This window comes from Struthio camelus, chromosome 17 (assembly GCF_040807025.1).
Source record: "Struthio camelus isolate bStrCam1 chromosome 17, bStrCam1.hap1, whole genome shotgun sequence".
Lineage (NCBI taxonomy): Eukaryota > Metazoa > Chordata > Aves > Struthioniformes > Struthionidae > Struthio > Struthio camelus.
In genome coordinates, this window is record NC_090958.1 from 11,443,286 (window position 1) to 11,461,919 (window position 18,634).

Here is an 18,634-nt window from a genome sequence, read left to right on the forward strand (position 1 = left end):
TGTTGGGTTTGGCTTTCTTTTACACAAATTAGCTGAGAGATATCAAAAATATTGCAGTCAGTTCCTACTTTTTTCAAATGTCTGAGATATGTGGCTAACCACATTCAGGACACACATGGACCATACCCAATCAGGAATTTAAGAGAACAGTTGAGATCTCCTTGCTCATGTCCTTAACGCTTTAGCAACATCATGCCTTTATGCCCCTTTTCTGAAGGACATACAATGTTTGCCTAGTTCCACGTGTGTCCTAAGTGTTCTGTATTATGGAAAGAACACATTTTGTAAAAACATGGACACTTTAATTAAAGGAAAAAAAAAGGCTCAGTGCTAATTTCCAGGTGACTCATATAAAGTCAAAATACTGTAACTGAATCCAATGCATTTGAAACTCTTTTCCTGTGCATGTTGGTATAACCCTGGAGCTGACCTTTTTCTCTTTTTGTAGAGAGGGGCAAGAGAGTAAAAAATTTGACCTAACCTCCTGCTTGGAAGATTGCTTTGATGGCTACTAGTCACAGAACGCATTCACACTGGACAAGATACTGTCATATTTTGGTTATACTGGAAAGGCATAAGATAGATGTAGTAAACAAATGCCGTTACAGCTAAGCAAGAGACAACACTGGTGTCAATGATTTATACTCACACAATAAAATATTAAGAGCAACAAATTATAAATCTGGTAGTACAAGAAGTCTAACAGGCTTTCTCACAGTATATCAATTCAGACACTAAGTAAAATCCATCAAAAACACTGCAGAAATATAGTGTGTTGCATTACATAAAATCTGATACAGAAGCTCAGCTTTATATAACTGTTATATGCATGCAGATGGCCTTCAGGATAAAATATCATCCCTAAGCTGCGGTTTGAACAAAATTTAAAGTATAAGTAAAGGGAGGATTTCTGCCATTTCCAGTGCAGTGTCCTAACTAAATATAGGATGAATTTCTCTTTATTTCTAACTCCTATCAGTCCTTCCAATACTAAAGAATTGCTAAGAGTAAAATCCATTCAAAATCCCTGCAGTGAAGGAATGAAAATCAAAGGTGGGAACTGTTTTTCATCAATTATGTCTAAATATTAGATCAAATCTATAGTGACATTAATTGAATTTCAGTTATTCATGTTGAGAGCATCTACAGGATAAAAAAATAAAAAAAATAAGATCAGCAGAGTCAACTTTGCTACGATGACAACCAATGTCAGATAAAATACCATCTAAGCATCTCTGAACAATACACGAGGATAAACTATGCAGTGAAACTATGCGGTCAAACTGTATTGTTCCTCTAAACCTCGCCTTCTCAATACATTCCTCTAGCCAAGCAATGGAAAGATAAAACCATTTGCCTAATGGAGCGTATAATTTAAATATTTCAGACAAGCATTTACAGAGATGTTGCTTAAAATAAATTTAACACGCATCCATCCAAATATCTTGCATGCTGAGGAGTGTAGCATACCTCACAACTTATTTTTTCCTCTAGAAACTATGAACTATCCAGCCCTTTCAGTTACTTTAGTCATCATATATATGCTGTATTATTTCATATAACAAATCATCATTTATTCCAAAGCAGATTAAATATGAAACTGCAGTTATCTTTATTACACTGCCTTGTGATATTTCAAAGCCATCAGAATTTCAGGTTTCACTAGTGTGCCATGTAGTCCTCCAAAACGTTGTAAACAAGATGTTTAAACTCATAGAAGCTTAAAGGGGTGATGTACTTAATACAGGCTGCAGCATTTTAGCCATGGGAAGATACAATCAGTCAATGTCAATATTCTGTCATTCGGGATCATGATTTTTACCATAAATCATTCTCATTAATACAAAATAGGGGTTTTCCCCATAAACTTCTATCTAGTATTTTAAATATTACTAGCATCAAAACAAAATTCCTGCTTGCCTTGAAAATCAGCTTAGTTTTTTTTTTTTTACAATGCTAAGAATCCAATTTTGTATTTTGACCTACCTAAGGCACAAGAGTACACTGTAAAAAACGAAGCAGATGTAAGAATTCCCTCTTCCACGTTTTTAACACTTGCCTGTATAAGGGAGAAAGGGGTCTTTACTATTTGCATGCCGAAACTAGACATTTTAAAGAGTTCTTCAAGTTTTGCAAACATTAATTAGATTTTAATCATGCACAGCAGTACTTCAGGGAAAATGAAAAGAAAAAACAAGAAAAATTTACTTTGTCTGTTAAGACTGTAATAGGTTTAAACCTTTTCACGTTTGTGAAGAATAGGTTAGTTTTGTTTGCTCTTTGCTACAAAGAGACTCATCTCCTATGCATGCCACAAATAACCTGAGCAATGACTTCCCTACATGAGAAGAACTACCCGTCACATTGCAGGATTAACACAGACAATGTAGGTTTGTTTAGTGGTAGCATGCGTGTGTCGCTGGTGCATGTAATTTTAGCCATCCGTACATATCAACCTCTCGTTGCGTACCTCACAAAAAACCGAAGAGCGCTGTTAAAGCCTAAACGACAACATTTTGCAAACAAAGAAAGCTAGTATGCAATCGTGATGCAAAACCATCCCAAAGGTGGTTTACATCCTACGAGATCTCTCACAGAAAACAGCCCGGCAACCTCATTCATCCCCCCGAGCCCACCGCGCTGCTCACCATCTCCTCCGCCTGCTCCTAGTCCTCTGCCCTTATTTTCCTTGCTTCTGCTGGCTTCACGGTATCACAGGAGGCGGGTGTACAAAAAAGGAGGGGGGGGGAAAAACTCTTCAGTAAAACACTAGGCAATCGTTCAGCAGCACACCGACGAAACCGCTCGCCTTCCCCTCGCCCCTGCGAGGTGCCGCCGCCGGCTGCCGCCCTCCCGCCCCGGCGCGGTGCAGCGCGGCGCGGCCCGGCGGGTGCCCGGCTCCCGCGCCCGGCTGCCCCGGCCCCGCTACCGCCCCCCTGCCCGCCGAGGCAACATCGTCGACGGAGCCGGGCTGATTTTCCCCTCCCACCTCCACATTCCTCCCTATTTACAAAGGGTAGCCAAGACCATCTTTATCCAACGAGCGGGGGGGGGGGGGGGGGGCAAATCATTAACCCATTTTTTGCATTTACCTTTTTTTATTTAATTACTATTTTTAGCTGCACTCTAAAACCACGCGGGCGGTTTCCGCTCTCTACCAAGCACCCAAGCTTGCTGCAGGCCTGCCTCCGGGTCCCCGCTCCTGCGCCCCAGCCTGGCCGCTCGCCACCTCCTGAGGAGCGCGCTCCTCTCTACAGCCCCGAAGGCCACCCTCAAAAACACGACCAAGGGCGACGCTGAAAAACGGCATTAAAAAATTAACCGGCCGCGAAGTTTGCCCCGGCTGAGCCTTCCTCGAGGGAGGCCCACAGGGAGCGGGGGGGGGCGCGTTCCCCACTCGGGCCGCGCTGGTGGCCGCCTTTCCAACTCTTTTATTAAGCGGGCGCTAATCGTTCCTCAACATTCACGTTTGGCAGAAGTACTCAGGGAAGAGGCATCCTGGCCTGCCCTCCTCGGTCGCCACAGGGCCCGGCGCTGGGCCGCAGCGGGCGCCGGGGCCGCGACCACACGCCACCAACGCTCCCGCCGCCGGCCCCTGCCTCGCGCTGCCTGTCTGCAGCCGGCACACGAACCGACGCGCGGCTCCCGCGCCGCGAATTTTCCTATTGGGCAGTCCTCGCCGGCTGCGCCCAGCAACCGAACTCTCATTGGTGCCCTTCCGCTCCGCGCCGCGCCGCGGCCGGCCGCTCCGCGTGGCATTGGCCAGCGGCGCTGTCCGTCCGAGCGGCGCGGCCCGCCCCCTCCGCGGCGCGCGGGGCGGCACTGCGCGGGGCGCGGCACCTTCCCGCAGGCTGCGAAGGGCAGGAGCTGCGGGAGGCAAAGCCGCCTCCTGGCAGCAGAGACTCTCCGCGGCAGGGCGCCGACAGAGCAGCCTGCACGCGGCTGAGAAGGCCGCGCGGCTCTGCCGCTGCTGCCAGGATGGATGCCGCCCGCTCCCTCCAGGAGCCCTGCGCTGACGGTATGTTTTCATCAGAAGCAGCGGGGACCGTTGTGTCATCTAATTTGACTTGCGCGTCAACAGCACTAAACGCTCCAGCACACTAATACATAAGGCCCAGGGGCTTCAGTACAGCTATGAGAGTTCTGTTCTTAGGAGACTAAATTGTACTTTTTCCAGCTGTAGACTGGGAGATGCTGAGTGCAACTTAGGTCCAAAACGCTTGTTGACAGAGAACTAACTAACCCGGTGGACTGTGGACAGATAATTCTGGCCAGGGATCGCTGGTGGATTTGGCTAACTTAACCTTTTCACCCTTTGATCTCCGTGTTGAACCAAGGCTGAAAAGCACCTAACTTTTAGATAGCTTTTTCTTGTGCAGTGGTTTTTATGCATTGTGGTCAAGTCACCTCTCAGCCTTCTCTTTGATAAGTGGAATAACTTGAGCTTCCTAAGACCCTTCCTAAAACGCTGTTTTACATCTCGTCATCTCTCCCTTCATTATGTTTATTTTCCTCCTTTAAATTATTTCTAGTGTTTTCTCCTCCTCAGCTGTGGATGCCAGAAATGGCACAGTGTTCTAATGCTACTCTTAGCAGTGCTTGGACAAAGGCAATGTCACTCCCCTTTCTCTCTTGTATATTCCATATTTTATACATTACAGGATTACATCAGTCCAATTTACCGCAGTATTATCCTGAGAGGTCATGTTGAAACATTTATATATAGCGACAGCTAAATTCTTACTCTGAATTATTCCTTGCCAAGCTAGTAGCAATCCACTTGCATTCTTTATTTCCAGATGTATTTGCTTGCATTTTCCAATATTAGAATGAATTTTATTGGACTGGGATGATTTAATCAGGCACATCAGATGATTCTGTAACTAATCAGTCATGTGAATTATCCATTCATATACTAAGCTTTGTCATTTGCAAATTTTACTTGTAAGGATTTCACGTCACCATCTAGATAATTGATAGAGCTATTGGACACTACCAGCTCAAGAACTGATTTCTAGAAAGCTCTGCCTGGGTCACTGCTGTCTCCCCCTTATCAACTACAATTTGAGAGCTCTCAATGAAAAGATATTTAATCCATTTAAGGTGTGTTTTATGCATTCTATGTGACACATACATTCATTTACACACTTACAAGATAGAACAAGGTTTTTAAACAATGCCTATTTCTCTCTCAAATTTTGAGACCACGAAAAATTCTGCAAGCTTTTCTCCGAGCTTTTTCTCTGCTTTTTAGCTTTCTCCAGCAGAGGTTCTGCGCTCCTAGCTACTACCAGTCTCTTCACTAATGATAATTAAAATGGATACAGAACCATTGTCCAGTTGGGATTAGACTGTTTAAGTTTGATGGACAATGGAAGCTATACAGAGATCTCCAAAGATGGAGTCTAAAGAAGGACGATATTGACCAGGGTCTGTTAGGCAGAACAAAAAGTCAGGAAATAGAAGGAAGAATCTGAACGGCCACCAAATCCAGTATTCACAAATCCTTGTAGTGGTTTGCTTTTGTGAAGGATCCTAAAAAAACAAAGTTTTTTAATGACTCTGAAGTTATTCTAACTTCACACATACATTAAAAATAGGTTATTATGAGTAAAAACTAACAGCATTAAGTTTCAGGCCGACAGACAGTTTTATTTTTCCTCTCCCCAGGGACATAACTCCTACTGAAGATATGCAGACCTATGATAATCTGAGGATTTTTAATGGCACTAAGCATAGAAGTTAAATAATTTCTGGTCGCTGTGATAAGCCTATGCTGTGAGATATAGAGTGGTGTAACAGTTCCTTGACAGCGAAGAACTATTTATGCATTTAACATGCAGGCATTTCATCAATCAGAGATTAAGAGATTTGTATAATTTGTTTACTTCTGCAGTCAGATAACTGCTTTAAATAACAGCTCTGTAACTGAAAACATAAATCTATTTTTGCTTTATATGTATTGAGGTTGGTGTATATGTAGATAATAAATACAATCTATCATTGTGTTTCAAAAGCAATAGTACCAGTAATGATGATAATATACTTACCCAGCACATTCATTAGTAGATCTCAAAAGACCTTATGAAGGTCAATGTTATCATCCCCATGTTGAAGATGGAAAAAGTACTGAGATGACTTGCTCAATGTCATATGACAGACCAGTGGTAAAGCTAACAATTAACTTCAGGTTTTCTGAGTCTGAGATGAGAGTTTTTACCTAGCAAGCCACGTTACCTACTCATATAGCCCTGGGGAGGTCTTTTATTTGCATTAGTGTTACGTATCTTTTGTGTACTGTGTTTATTTTATATTATTGTTATAACCCAGAAGAGCAGTCAAGGCTTTTATCACTCTTTTTCCTTACAGAGTTTACCATAAAGAATTTTAAATTTATAGGCTCCACTGAAATTCTCTATTGCCACCTGTGAAAAAGTCAGAAATAAGGTTTGAAATCTTGTTTGAAAAACCTGTAAGTTAGCTGAGTCAGTATTTTCAGTGCGAAAGGACAAAGAGGTAGGGCTGGTCCAATCCCAGTTCAAATCTGTTCCATGTAAAATTACCAAAGGTTTATCAGTTCTGATCATGCTGCGCTTAATAACTGAAAGCAGAGCTGACTTTGTCACTCGTGTTTTCCTCCATCCTCAAAAAAGCTGCCCTGCTTCGATGACTCCATGGCCTTTCTGGTAGCTGTGCCTCTCCTGAGCGCAGTCCCCTGGACGCACACCCCATGCAGTGCCCTCGTTCCAGAAATGGTTCAGTAGCTAGATCCAAACTCACCCTGTCCTGGGCGTAACAGTCCTCAGCTACGTGAGCCCTCTGAAGCTCGGATCGGGCCTCTTGTCCCTTTGAGATTGTTACTTCACACCTTGAAACAAAGCACAGTGAGAGCAGGCCGGGGCAGCCGCACAGCGCCAGACGCCACCTCGGGCGCCCACTGTGGCGGGCAGGGACCCGGCGCCATGCCGCAAGGCAACGTCCTCTAAGCCCCCAGCACTGGCGGGCTCCAAACACCCCCACCGGCAGCTGTAGCGCCCCGTTCCTCCCCCCGCAGGCGACGCCAGGGACGTGGGGCCAGCACAGCCCGGGGGGGACGAAGGGCGCCCACGGCCCTCCACGGCCTTCCATGGCGCCTGGGGCAACTGGGCGAAGGAGGGGGAGGAGCCCAACGGACACCTGTGCGCGAGCAACCCTGGCAACAGCGTCTGAGCGACGGGCCAGCCAGCCAATGAAAGCTTGAGGGGGAGAGCTCTCCTCCAATAGCGCGCGGGGGTGGGGCGCCCGCAGCCAATAAGGGTGCGCGCCGCCCAGCGCCCCGAGGGGGCTTCCTGGAAGTCGGGTGATGTTCTGCGCGCCGCGCGCTGGGTGAGTACGGAGCGGCCGGGCGCGTGTCGCTGCCGCCTCAGGGGCTCCCGCCCTTCTGCCGCGGGGGGCCGCGGCTCCGCGCGTGGGCTCGGCGTCCCGCGGCCCGGCCCGGCCCTGCCCCTTCCTGGGCCGGGGGCCTCTCCTTCCCCGGGCCCCGTCCCCGGCCGCCCTCGCGGTTCGCGCCTCGGGCTCCCGAATAGCCTGGACTTCGCTACGGTGTCGCGAGTGAGGAGCCTGAAACCAGCCTCCCGGCGGCTGAGGCGCTCGTGTGGCTGACGGTGCCATTTTTAAACCTCCTTCCAGTTAGCTGGGTGAAGAGCACGATGGGTCAGGCTTCTCGGCTCTTCGGGGCCAGAGCCGTTAAGGCTGCGACGTCGTGGGCCCGGGGTGCCGTGCCGTGCCCTGAGCGGCCGGCCACGGCTCCGGTTTGCCCACCGTCGGGCCCTGGGTGCCCCGTCACCGAGCTCTGGGGTAGCCGCTTGCGGGGGTTGTGTGCCTCAGGTTGCCAAATGAAGCTTAAAGAAAATAGTTACTCTCGAGGAGGTTTTGCACAATAAGCTATTTTTTCTTCCACTGCATTTATGCAACAGCAGTTACTGGGTTCTTTTTAAGCAAATCCAGCATTACATGTTGGGACAGTACTTATTTTCTTTGGTTAAGCAATGGCCTTTGGTTAAGCAATATCAGCAGTGGCTAGCTGATATTTCTGTCACATGCAAGAGTTTGAAAAAGAGTTTGCAAGTGTTTGTTTGAAAGTGCAGTGATGCTTTTGCATCAGCACCTGAAGAAGGAATAGTCACAGAAAGACATGAAAAACTCTTGGTATTTCAGCTTGTTGAAAGTATTGTTTTTGAGATCCCTTATGATTAGGTAAGGTTGACAGGGGCTCAGGATGCTTGGAGACATACTTGATTGCTAGGTCACTCTCTGCTGAGTAAGCATGCTGTTTTTAAAAGGTAAATATATAACAGAAACTGTCTTTTTCAGTGAGATTCGCCAATGTATTTAGCTGAATTGTTTTCAGGCTTCCCGTTCGTTGTTCTTATCGGCCATTAACTTTTTGACTGAGTCGATTCCACCTATATAGAGATTCAAGTATTTTGGCTCTCACTGAAGCCACTTTGCTCTCTACTGTTGTTGTAAATACTCATTTACCATTATAAATAAAGATGTTAAAGGAATGTGTTATCTTCTTTTTGAATGTTTTGGTGTGGTTTCTGATTCTTCAGTGTGGTTTTGCACAGATCTTGTTAACTATTTACACTTATACTCCATAATAGGGCATCTGGTCATAACAGTGATTATATCCGTGAAAGTGGAAACAACTAGGCATATAACATGGTTTGCAGTAAAGCAGGGAGGCCTCGGTGTTGGTGTTGCTCTTGGGAGAGGAATTCTAAGTTGCCCTGGTAAACCTTAATAGGGATCAGCAACATTACTTTTAGGATATGCTTTTTTAAAAAGCACTTAAAACTACAATTAAAGAAATAACTCTTAACAGCAGAACTAACCACATTCTGTTTTTCTTGCCTTATGCCTCTTGGATGGATTACCTGAAGTCTAAGGAATAACCTTTGATAGAAGCTCTTTTTGTATTGCAGTGTTCGTTTTCTATCTCTGTCAGATCAAAGGTCCATATAACCTGATACTCTTCTCTGGCTGGGTCTAAAGGAACATGTCTAGGGAAAAGTATAAGAACAGGGCAGATGTTCTTCAACCAAATATTTCCTCCAACTACTAGTAACTTAGGCTTTCTTAAAAGAAATAGAAGATGGGTTTCTTTAAATCAGCATTTGGGCCAGTTCTTAATGATACTGAGAAGGGATATGTCCCTTCTGGAGCTTACTAGTTTTAAAATTTGTGTATGTATTCAACAAGGAGCACACTGTAAGTGTGCAACAAATGTAGTAATTGAATACAATAGCAAGTGTCAGAGTAGATTAGTGAATATCAGTACAACACTACCAAAGTGTGATTTCTAGAAAGGCAGTAGTGGTGTTGCCATGCCTAAGAAACCTAGCATACTTTCCATAATTGTTTTATTACGTATGCAGCCAGAAAAACAAACTGTTCTCTCTTGGTCTGTGAACAGTATTACATTTGTAACCTTGACAGTGATATGTTACAACAAAAATTGGCCCTCTGACAATAGACATTGTTAGACATCACTAGACATGGTATTTTTGGAAAGTTCAAATAATGTGAAAAGTCTTCAGAAGAAGTTGGCGTGTTTAAGCAGTCATGAGCCTGGGCTACTGTGAATTTTCTGAGACAGGCTTTCGTTGGCATTTTGTCTGTGTAAAAACTAGCTGGGGAAATAACTTTCTTAAAAATGAGTGCTCTACACTTTGTTATTCCGCATAGTTAGGTCCTTATTTTGAATGGCACGTGCAAGTCAACCTACCACTTCTAAAGCCTGTGATCAAAATCACAGCTCATTGCAAAACCTCTACATTTGTAAAACTTCATGCTTTTAGAACTAACCTAACTTCTGCTGTCCAAGTCATTTGGGTATACTTGGACTACATTTCCAAGTTTATCTTTAGAAGCAGGTTGGCAATTTTCTTTCTAAAATGGAAATTATTTTTCATATAATCCGGTTACTTGGGTAACTTTAATATAAATACATATTATCAGTTTTGATAAGACTGAGATATGTAGCGTTTGCCAATGCTTGCTGTTGTAGTATCGACTGCAGAATTAAACTGATAACCCCTCTCTTTTAGTGGAATGAATACAGGTCCTAGGCACATCTTGTACTCTTCTATAGGTGTTACTGAATTCTTGCCTTAATGAGGGCAGGTTGGAACTCAGTCTCTGCCTATCAAAGGCAATTTTCATGCTTCTTGCCTTGCCTAAACCAAACCTGTAACGGTTGCATAAAGTTTTCCTTACCCAAAAAGGATTCTTAGGCTTTCTTCTCTAAAGAGCCAACTAAGTACTGTGAGCGCTGAAAATAACACAGCCTTTGCCTAAAAGGAGGAAGAAGTCTAACAAAAGCCTCTGGCTCTGCAGAACTGTGGCAAAGGACTGCAGTTACTAGCACTCTTAAACTGGGGGAAAGGCTTGCTTACTCCATCCCTGGCAAATATTTTAAAAATATGGAGTGCTGAAAGGTCAGATTTACTGGCCTGCCATCCCCTTGAGAGCTGTACAGCAGACTACTTCTGGTAAGATGCTAGAGGAAGAAATGAGCTGAAGAGAAAAATTTGGCTACAGATCTTAACTCATCAAACTAGGAAACCGCATGCACCTTACGTGTTTGTTTCTGTGTTTTTGTAAGGAAGTTCTACTTTTTGCTGGAAGAGCTAGCAATGCAGACTGCTTCTTCACCTTGGTAGGGAATGGACTTAGTTACAAATTGTGCATTGAGCAACCTGAAAGGCTTCAGATATGGCTCCATCTCTTCCCACTCAACTTTATCTGACTTTTGCAAATGTACAACAGAAACATAAAAAGAAGGGCTCAAGAATGAAGTAACTTCTGGAACAGGTCTTTGATTCCTAGGAAAAAATCCTACCTAATAACCAAATGTGCTGTTACTGCCCTCAAAAACAGTTTCAGCTGTGTAGGTTGAGAAATTATAACTAAAAAGCATTCAGATGAGAAGTTAATCACTTCTGTATTTCCGTCTGAAACTCTCCAGATGTTGGGTCTTTAAGTTCTAAGCCTATGCATGTGCTTAAAAGGATACTACTGTTTTTGAAAATTCTATTTGAATTTCTATTTGAAAATTAGTTTGAATTCTGATTTAGTTAAAATTCTTCATTTCATGTGTACTACTGTCTCTCTGTGCAGCTTCATGGCCATCAGTTGTTACTGTGGTACGTAAAGCTATCGGAATCCTGTGGCTAATGATCTTTTAGCTGTCTTTTATTTTAGCCTGTACCTAAAGAACAGTTGCAGATCAGTTGAGAAGCAATCAAGATTGCTGTGGTAACTGACAGGTGTTATTTATGGTGCTCCATTTGCAAAAACAAAATACATAACAAATGGCCTCATTTTTCAAAGACTTCTACTGGGCATTCTTACTGGTAAAGTGGTTTTGTGCCAAATTGTGAACTGATTGCTTCTAATCACCAAATGGTGGTTCAGGTCCATGAAAAGAACATACGCAATCTATCATGTTTTGGTCTATTGATAGTTAAACGCTACCTTATACTGGCATTTAAACACTCATGTTTTCAACTGGTCGCTAAAACCAACAAAACAACACGCTGTACTGTCTGACTGAAGACAGTAGCATAAAATAAGAATGGTAGTTACTTTAATATCCTTGCCAGAATCAGCAGTGCCATTTGGAGCAGAATGCTTAATTGCAGGATGTTTGTATTTCTTGTCAAGATGGGTTGTGTATGTTAGGCATAAGTTAGATAGCAAAATAGAAACATGTTACAGATGTAGGAGTCTGTTGCCATCAATTCATTCTTGATAACTGTAAACTTACTAAATGGGAAAAGTAAGATTACATTTTCTAAAGCCCCTTATCCTGAAAGCAGTAAGTCTTTACTATCTCCACCTCATAAATTTTTCCCTATTCTGCAGACATTTATATGTTGCACAGTATGAATATTCTGATTTGTATCGTCTTCAAACGGAATCAGAACGTTGTGTGTCATAATTTAGCCTTTTTTTATTTGAACGTTTCTTTATACTTTCTCAGAACATTTAGGGGTAGTTCTGAATTCACATTTTCTGCTGAAATAGAGCTGAAAGGCAGCTTTTGGTCAGGCTTTGGACTTCAGGAGCTTTCTGTAGGATCAAGTTGCAAGGGTAGAAGCCAGGTGCAGACCTGATAATTTTTTTCCTTCTCCTGTCCTTGATCTATGGGGTGTTATACTGAATGAAGGGGAGATTATGATTTAAACACCTCTGAACTGTAATGGCAGCTCTGCAACAGACAGTAGGCTTGTCTTGTGCCCATGGTTGTAGCAGTGTGTTTATGTGAAAGTTGACTTTAAAGAATGACATTTGCATGAAGATTTTGATAGAATATTTCTGTTCTTATCATGTCTGTTGTAACTTTGTCTATTGCAACTTTATTTACCGCATCTAACAACAAAAATAAGACTTATTTTACAGTTGACTTTCAAGTATGCTGAAAGACTATGTAGTGAGATAACTAGTTGAATGGTAACATCACGAAAATTAAGAGAATGAAAACTGAGCAGCTGAGATGATGTGTAGTAAGAAAGCCAGTCACTGAAATTTTAAATCCTCTGTTGAACAGCTTAAACAAAGGAGAATTTTGAAGTCTTCATGCTTCATTTCTTAAATGAAAAGTGACTTTGAGCAGAAATTATAACAATGCAGAGCAATGAAAAGTACACAATGGTAATCTAGTACAACCTTCCCACTCAATATAATTTGTGGTGTAAATTACATTTCCTATGAAGAGATCTGTAATTTCCTACACAGCAGAATGAGCAAGACCTCACTCTACTGATTACTGTTATGACTTACTTTATTGGGACAATAATTACTTTAGACAGTGCCCTCTTTTCTTGCAGATAATATTTTACATTCTGTTGACGACTTTGAAAATGTAGTTTGTAAAAGCCAAAGGATAGTTTTTTAGCTTTAATCTTGAACTGGTTTTTTTTCATCTTGATCATGTACTGAAACTAGTTTTATTACCTCAAATTCAGTAAGCATGGATAATTCAGTCTTCTGCCTGGCAGCTCTCTGCATGTACATATATTAAAAGCTTTCAATCCAGGTTGACTAAATTACTTTGAGGCAGGCACCAGAGCAGTCTCAACTTTGTGCTAATAAAACCTTGTAATAAAATTTGTGTTTTTTCAAGGGAAAATACAATGAAGTAAAAGTGAAGTAATGTATGTAAGGATGCTCCTTAGAAGGAGCAGCCCCATGAATCCCAGCTACTTCTGGCTCTGAGAACTTTAAATATAAAGGGAGCTCCATAAACACAGGAGAACATTAAAAATGGTTACTCAGGTTAAGCTGAGAACTTGATCTTGGTTTCAGCAGGAAGCTGGATGTGTGTCTGTGTGGCAGGCACAGATCTCTGCTGAGTAGCAGAGCACGTAGATCCAGGTTCATGTGAATTATGATGTCTCCTGTCTAAGAAGGAGCTGTGGCCCAGCAGTCAGGCGCAGAAGTAACACTTCTGAAGTTGACCTTGCAACTCTCAACACTATCCTGAAATGTTGTAGATAAGCCTTCGTCCCTTTGTGTTCCTAAATGTGATAAACTTGCGTTATCTAAGGCGCTCTCATAAATACTGCCTAACTCTAGAGTGACTTACATAGGTTCAGCTCAGGAGAAGGCAAAGGTCTTGTCCTCTCATCAGTTTCTTTGTTCTACTTGGTCAGCAGACAGCCTCTTTTCAATTTTTTCTTCTTAGTCAATAAAATATTTGTTTCTAAGGCAGAGTGGAGCATGTGCCTGTTTTCATAAGCCTTTTTGTCACGTAGGCCAAATCTAGTTGGCGACTACTAGTAAAGTGGGCTTATCTCCTCTTGAAAATTTCATTTGCCAAATTGGTGAAATATTACATCAAAACAGTAAATGTATATTTTGGTTGTTAAGTTTTTAAATGTTCTAACAACTTATCTGTTAAAATCAAAGGAACACTAAAGAAGACATTGTACAGTTTGTTATGTTACAAAGAGATACAGCTTGTTGTGAAATGCTGCCTTTTTTGGGTTTAATATTTTACTCTAAAACAGCAATAAGATCAGTTTTATTTTGTTCCTTTTAACTGCATAAATGGACTTACTGTAGCTTTCTTTTCAATATGTAACAGTGATTTCTTTGTTGGACAGACAGATCCACATATTCAGAGCAAGTGCGGTTCCATAGATGCCCACTGTTAAATATCAAAGTGTTAAAAGGCCTAGTGCAAGCCATGCTCTGGTTTATTGCTTATGGCTTTTGTTTCTTTTGCTTGAACAGTGACAATCAACTCTAGATTCTGTTCCCTGGCTCTTTTTATACCCATGCTTCTTCCGAATCTCACTGAGGCAATAGTAGTATCTCAAGTATCTGAACATCCAAATTTGAGTCTGACTTGGTTTTAAAAAATAGCATAAGCTTAATGACCAACTCTAGATGTAGCTCAACATGTTGCAAATGCAGTGTCTGCTTTGATCAAAGAAAGTAATGGATTGCATTGGTTGCTGCCTTCAAGTGAAGTATCAGCACTGTGTTGAGGAGTAGCTGTGCATTTCAGCTGGTTTTACAGCTTGTAGCTGTTAGAGTAACAAATTCTTATTTTTGCATAGGACCTACAAATGTTTATGCATATTTCAAGGCCAGCAGGTGGAGCCCAAGATAAATAATATAGTCTTGATATTTGAAACAATACTCACTAAAGGTACAAATGCAATTTAAGAGCTTATTAATATCAAGCAGAGTTGACAGGGTGACAGGAAGGTATTTCTCTCAAAGCAGTAGTACACATTAGTAATAAATGTGGATACTAGAAAGGCAAAGTGTTGGAGATATTTGTCTTTCTAGATAATTGCAACAGGTGTTACAAAACTGTTCAACTGCTGCTTAATGCTGAAGTTTTTTGGTCAGCTGTTTTCTGTGAGCTGTATGTTGGCCAGTAGCTTTGCACAAACAGCTGTACTGAATTGACTCTTTGAAGGGACCTTGGTAAATCAGCTCACAGAGCCAGAAACCTCTTTATTAACAGGACAGTCTTGAAGTTATGAGCAGTTAACTGTCAACAGGTTTTGATGGAGTAATCCATTTAATTATCTGGCAGGACACCTAATGAAAACTGGGAGCCTTATTTCCATAGCCAGCAAGAGCACTCAGTGACAGTTGCCCATTAAAGTTGTGTTTTATATCCCTTCATCATGTGGGCTTCTTTGCCCTTTGTAGGAAGTTTTAAGGATCACCTACCATATTTGTGTTAGTGCTGCTTATAGGCAGCAGATATAGATTTGAAGGGGATCTCTTATAGATATAAATATTGTTTCTGAAATAGTCTGGCATAGTTTAATATTGATAAATATAAATCTTGATGCTCATATTGGGGAAATGGGAAGAAGAACGAAGCTATCATGTTTCTATCAGCCTGGAGCCAGGGACCAAACTGATTTCTAGTGTAATAGTGTACGCTATTCTTCTAGTGTATTGCTTGCTCCATGAACTGACTTGTTAATGCGTTTTATTTAACTTTAGGGACATAAGTTCATTTCTGATGGGAAGCCAGTTATGTAGCCTTAATAATAGAAGCCATAAAGCCTTTTACTTGCTGAAGGACACACAAAGCTGTAATTAAATTGGAACTGCTTAGTAAGCTGAATAGTAAGTTAATATCTCATTTTTATACCAGGTTATTCAACAAACTGACAAGAGACTGATCAATCTAGGATTTTTTTGGAAAGCTTCTTGGTACACTTAAAGACCTGTTAAAGCTGTTCATTGAGATCATTTGTCCTTTATTTTTAGCAAACACGCTTGTCCATTTTCCATAGGCTCCCATGGAAGATTTTGCAGTATGGTTTCTCAGAGCCATGTTTAGGATCGTTTTTGTGCTGCTGCTGTTCTTTAGCTACGAATTTTCCATTATTGATTCTAATCCTTTTGGAATCATGCATGTTTTAGGTAAATCATTAGCAAATGCTTGGTTATGGTAGCTTTCTGAAGATGAAAAGTTAATGTCTCCTGTAGACTGCAGGTTGGGAGGAAAGGAAAAGATAGATGAAACAAGGATATGGAACTCTAAAATTGAAATCTGATTAAATTCAAACATCCTAGAGTATGATAAATTTGATTTTTGGTAGAATTGGAACTGACAGTAGCAGATGCCATAATGTGTTGTACCATTTGCATGTTCGAAAGGTGTGACTAACATGAAACAAGTGCATCTTTGAAATGCTGTTATCAGATTTAACTTTCTTAAATGTTAAATGTGGCTCTTGTTAACAGAAAGTTCGTTCTTTTCTCTTCTGACAGAGCAACTTACTGTATCCATACAGTATGGCTTACGTGACCAGCCTGGAGCCTTTTTGTCCTTGATGAATGGGGGGGGTTGTAAGGGGAAAGGAAAAAAGAAAAATGGTCATCGAAACATCTCTCTCCACAGAATGTTCCCTTCTGCCTTGGAAGCTGAGAAAGGAAGGAGGGTTTTTTGCCCAGTGTTGAGCAGGATGCTGGACAATGTTCACTGACACACCTCCCCCTCCTAATTTTATGTTCAGCCAAGGTCCTGTCAAGGACGGAGTGTCAATTCAATTTAGCTATGGAGCTGTCTGAGAGGAAAGCTTGAAGAACAGAACCATAGCAATCAGATAGCAATCAGTCAGCTAAAATAAATCTTTTTTTTCTTAACTTGATGTTTATTGCAGTGCTCTAACTGTAATTTCTGGTGAGTTGAAAGGTGTCTTCTATCCTAACATAGTCTCCAGTCAGTAATGACTTAAGCAAAAAGATTCCTTTCTTGCAGAGAATTCTCCTGTTTGGCATTTATGGATTGTGCAATAAATTATGTAAACAATAGCCATTTTGAGAGGTTTTCATAACTCGGGGAGGAAGAGTGACTTATTTGTCCCAACCTTGGTGGAGGCTTATTGTATTAAGCAGGACTGTACAGCCCTGTGAAGCTTATTTGGGAGTCTGATCTCTTAACTGAAAATCTGCCATACTTAGTGATGCTACAGGTTCATACAGTTACCCAATGTGTGATTTATCTGTTGGACTGTTGGAATAGCAAGTGTGTGATAGGGACCTGTCTAGAAGATGATGTAGAAGGAATAAAAGCAAATAACTTTCATGACTGTGGCTGTACGATAAGCATGTAGAAGAACCTGAAGAAACCCATCCTCAGTGTTCTTCTTGGGGCCAGAAAAGTTACCAAACAAAAATAAATGTCCAAGGGTCAAAGCAAGTGTCTAGAGGCGGAGCAGTTTGGTGAAGGAAGGACATAAGGAAAGGCAAGAAGATTCTGAACTGAGATGAGCCAAGATTAAAAGAAAGGTAGCTGACACAGAACAGAGATCCATGTAATACTCCAAGGGACAAATGAATAGAAAGAGATACCAAAATGGATTTAAGCAGCAAAAGGAATGCTATCCTGAATAAAGAAACTGAGGTAGGGTATGGTGTATAGGAATTGCTTGGATGTCTAGATGGCCTCAGAAGCTTAAAGTAAAAAGTGAGTATAAAAGGTTTCAGAACTATTTACAGTTGTGTTATACTTCAGTTAAATTCTCTGGAAATGGCACTGTACTTTACAGTTTAAGCTAGCTATTGCTCTAGGAAATATGTGCACAGTAATTTGGAGGGGGGATGTTGCTTTGTTTGACTTCAGGCTCTTTTTAAGAGTTGGGGTGAAAGGAGGGAACAGATCAGTGCTTATGCTTAGCAACATAAGGCAGCTAGGATACAAGAGCCTGTGTTTTGTGAAACAGTAGCAAGACCTGTATGTAGAGGATCCAAGTTTTCTGACGCTGGTAGCTTGATTGTATGGATCTGGTATGATGTGAGAATTCCTCAGTAGGAGTCTGAGGATCATGATGCTTTCTTAAGATGGACATGATGTTCTAAATAAAGTAGCTGTCTATGCATCTTTTTAAACACCTGCCTACTAAATCAGTTATCTAAAAATCAAGTCTGTATTTTCAATTTATGATCCATCTCTAAACCTGTTATTTCGGAGTGACTTTGTAGCAGGGAAGAAAGCCTATTGTGTCTAAATTCTGTTTCCCCAATGCCTTGTGTCACTTGTTAAACAGACAATCATTTGGATAGCTATAAGCTGTTGCTGTTCTTATCTGCTAGACTCTTAAGTTATATCTTGAGAAGGGAATTCCTTTTGCCACAGAACAGAAATTAAAATACTTTGTTTTATGCACACGTACGTGTGCACGCGCACACTTGTCAAGGCAAAAGGCAGTTAGCGCAAGCGTGTCAGGAGTGTTGCTTCTCCTATGTTGCTGGTTGCACCAGAGGAGAGTCTCTTTGCAGAGTGCTGGTGATTGGAAGACTGAATCTGTGCTGTGACAGCAAGCAAGTTGTAATGCTGAACTGTGACTTCAACAGGAGCCAGTAGCTACTGGCAGGCTGTTAATTAAAATCTGTATAAATGCTCTACTTCTGGTAGTGTGATGTATAGCCAGGATCCTGCTGTCTCTTAAAGTAAAAAAAAAAAAAAAAAAAACAACAAAAAACCCTCAGGCTTTTAAAGCATGGATATGTAAAAATCCTACTTTTTGAACAAAACTTACTTTAGTCACTGGATTGCTCAGGTGGTCTCAGAGCTGTGGTACTAAATTCCACCATCCTCCTACCC

The 18,634-nt window shown here is 41.7% G+C and overlaps 2 protein-coding genes across 24 annotated transcripts in view; one reads left to right on the forward strand and one right to left on the reverse strand.

The window, feature by feature from the left end:
• The window catches only part of ARVCF (ARVCF delta catenin family member), a 305,859-nt gene extending 302,242 nt beyond the window's left edge, over positions 1-3,617 (reverse strand). For 4 of the 13 annotated variants that reach the window (XM_009666718.2, XM_009666716.2, XM_068911517.1 and 1 more), the window contains exon 1: positions 2,649-2,830. The gene's annotated coding sequence lies outside the window, so the exon portion shown is untranslated. Of the gene's footprint in view, positions 1-1,986; positions 2,060-2,648; positions 2,885-3,092 lie in introns of those variants that run through there. The other 9 variants (XM_068911528.1, XM_068911536.1, XM_068911535.1 and 6 more) reach the window with 7 other exon arrangements.
• Positions 3,618-3,754: 137 nt separating this feature from the next.
• The window catches only part of TANGO2 (transport and golgi organization 2 homolog), a 55,739-nt gene continuing 40,859 nt past the window's right edge, over positions 3,755-18,634 (forward strand). For 4 of the 11 annotated variants that reach the window (XR_011135162.1, XR_011135163.1, XR_011135164.1 and 1 more), the window contains exon 1: positions 3,786-4,018. Coding sequence is in view for 2 of the 11 variants with exons in the window: in XM_068911543.1 (XP_068767644.1) it covers positions 3,983-4,018 (36 nt within the window). In the remaining 9 variants the exon portion in view is untranslated. Of the gene's footprint in view, positions 4,019-7,285; positions 7,366-18,634 lie in introns of those variants that run through there. The other 7 variants (XR_693007.2, XR_011135165.1, XM_009666714.2 and 4 more) reach the window with 3 other exon arrangements.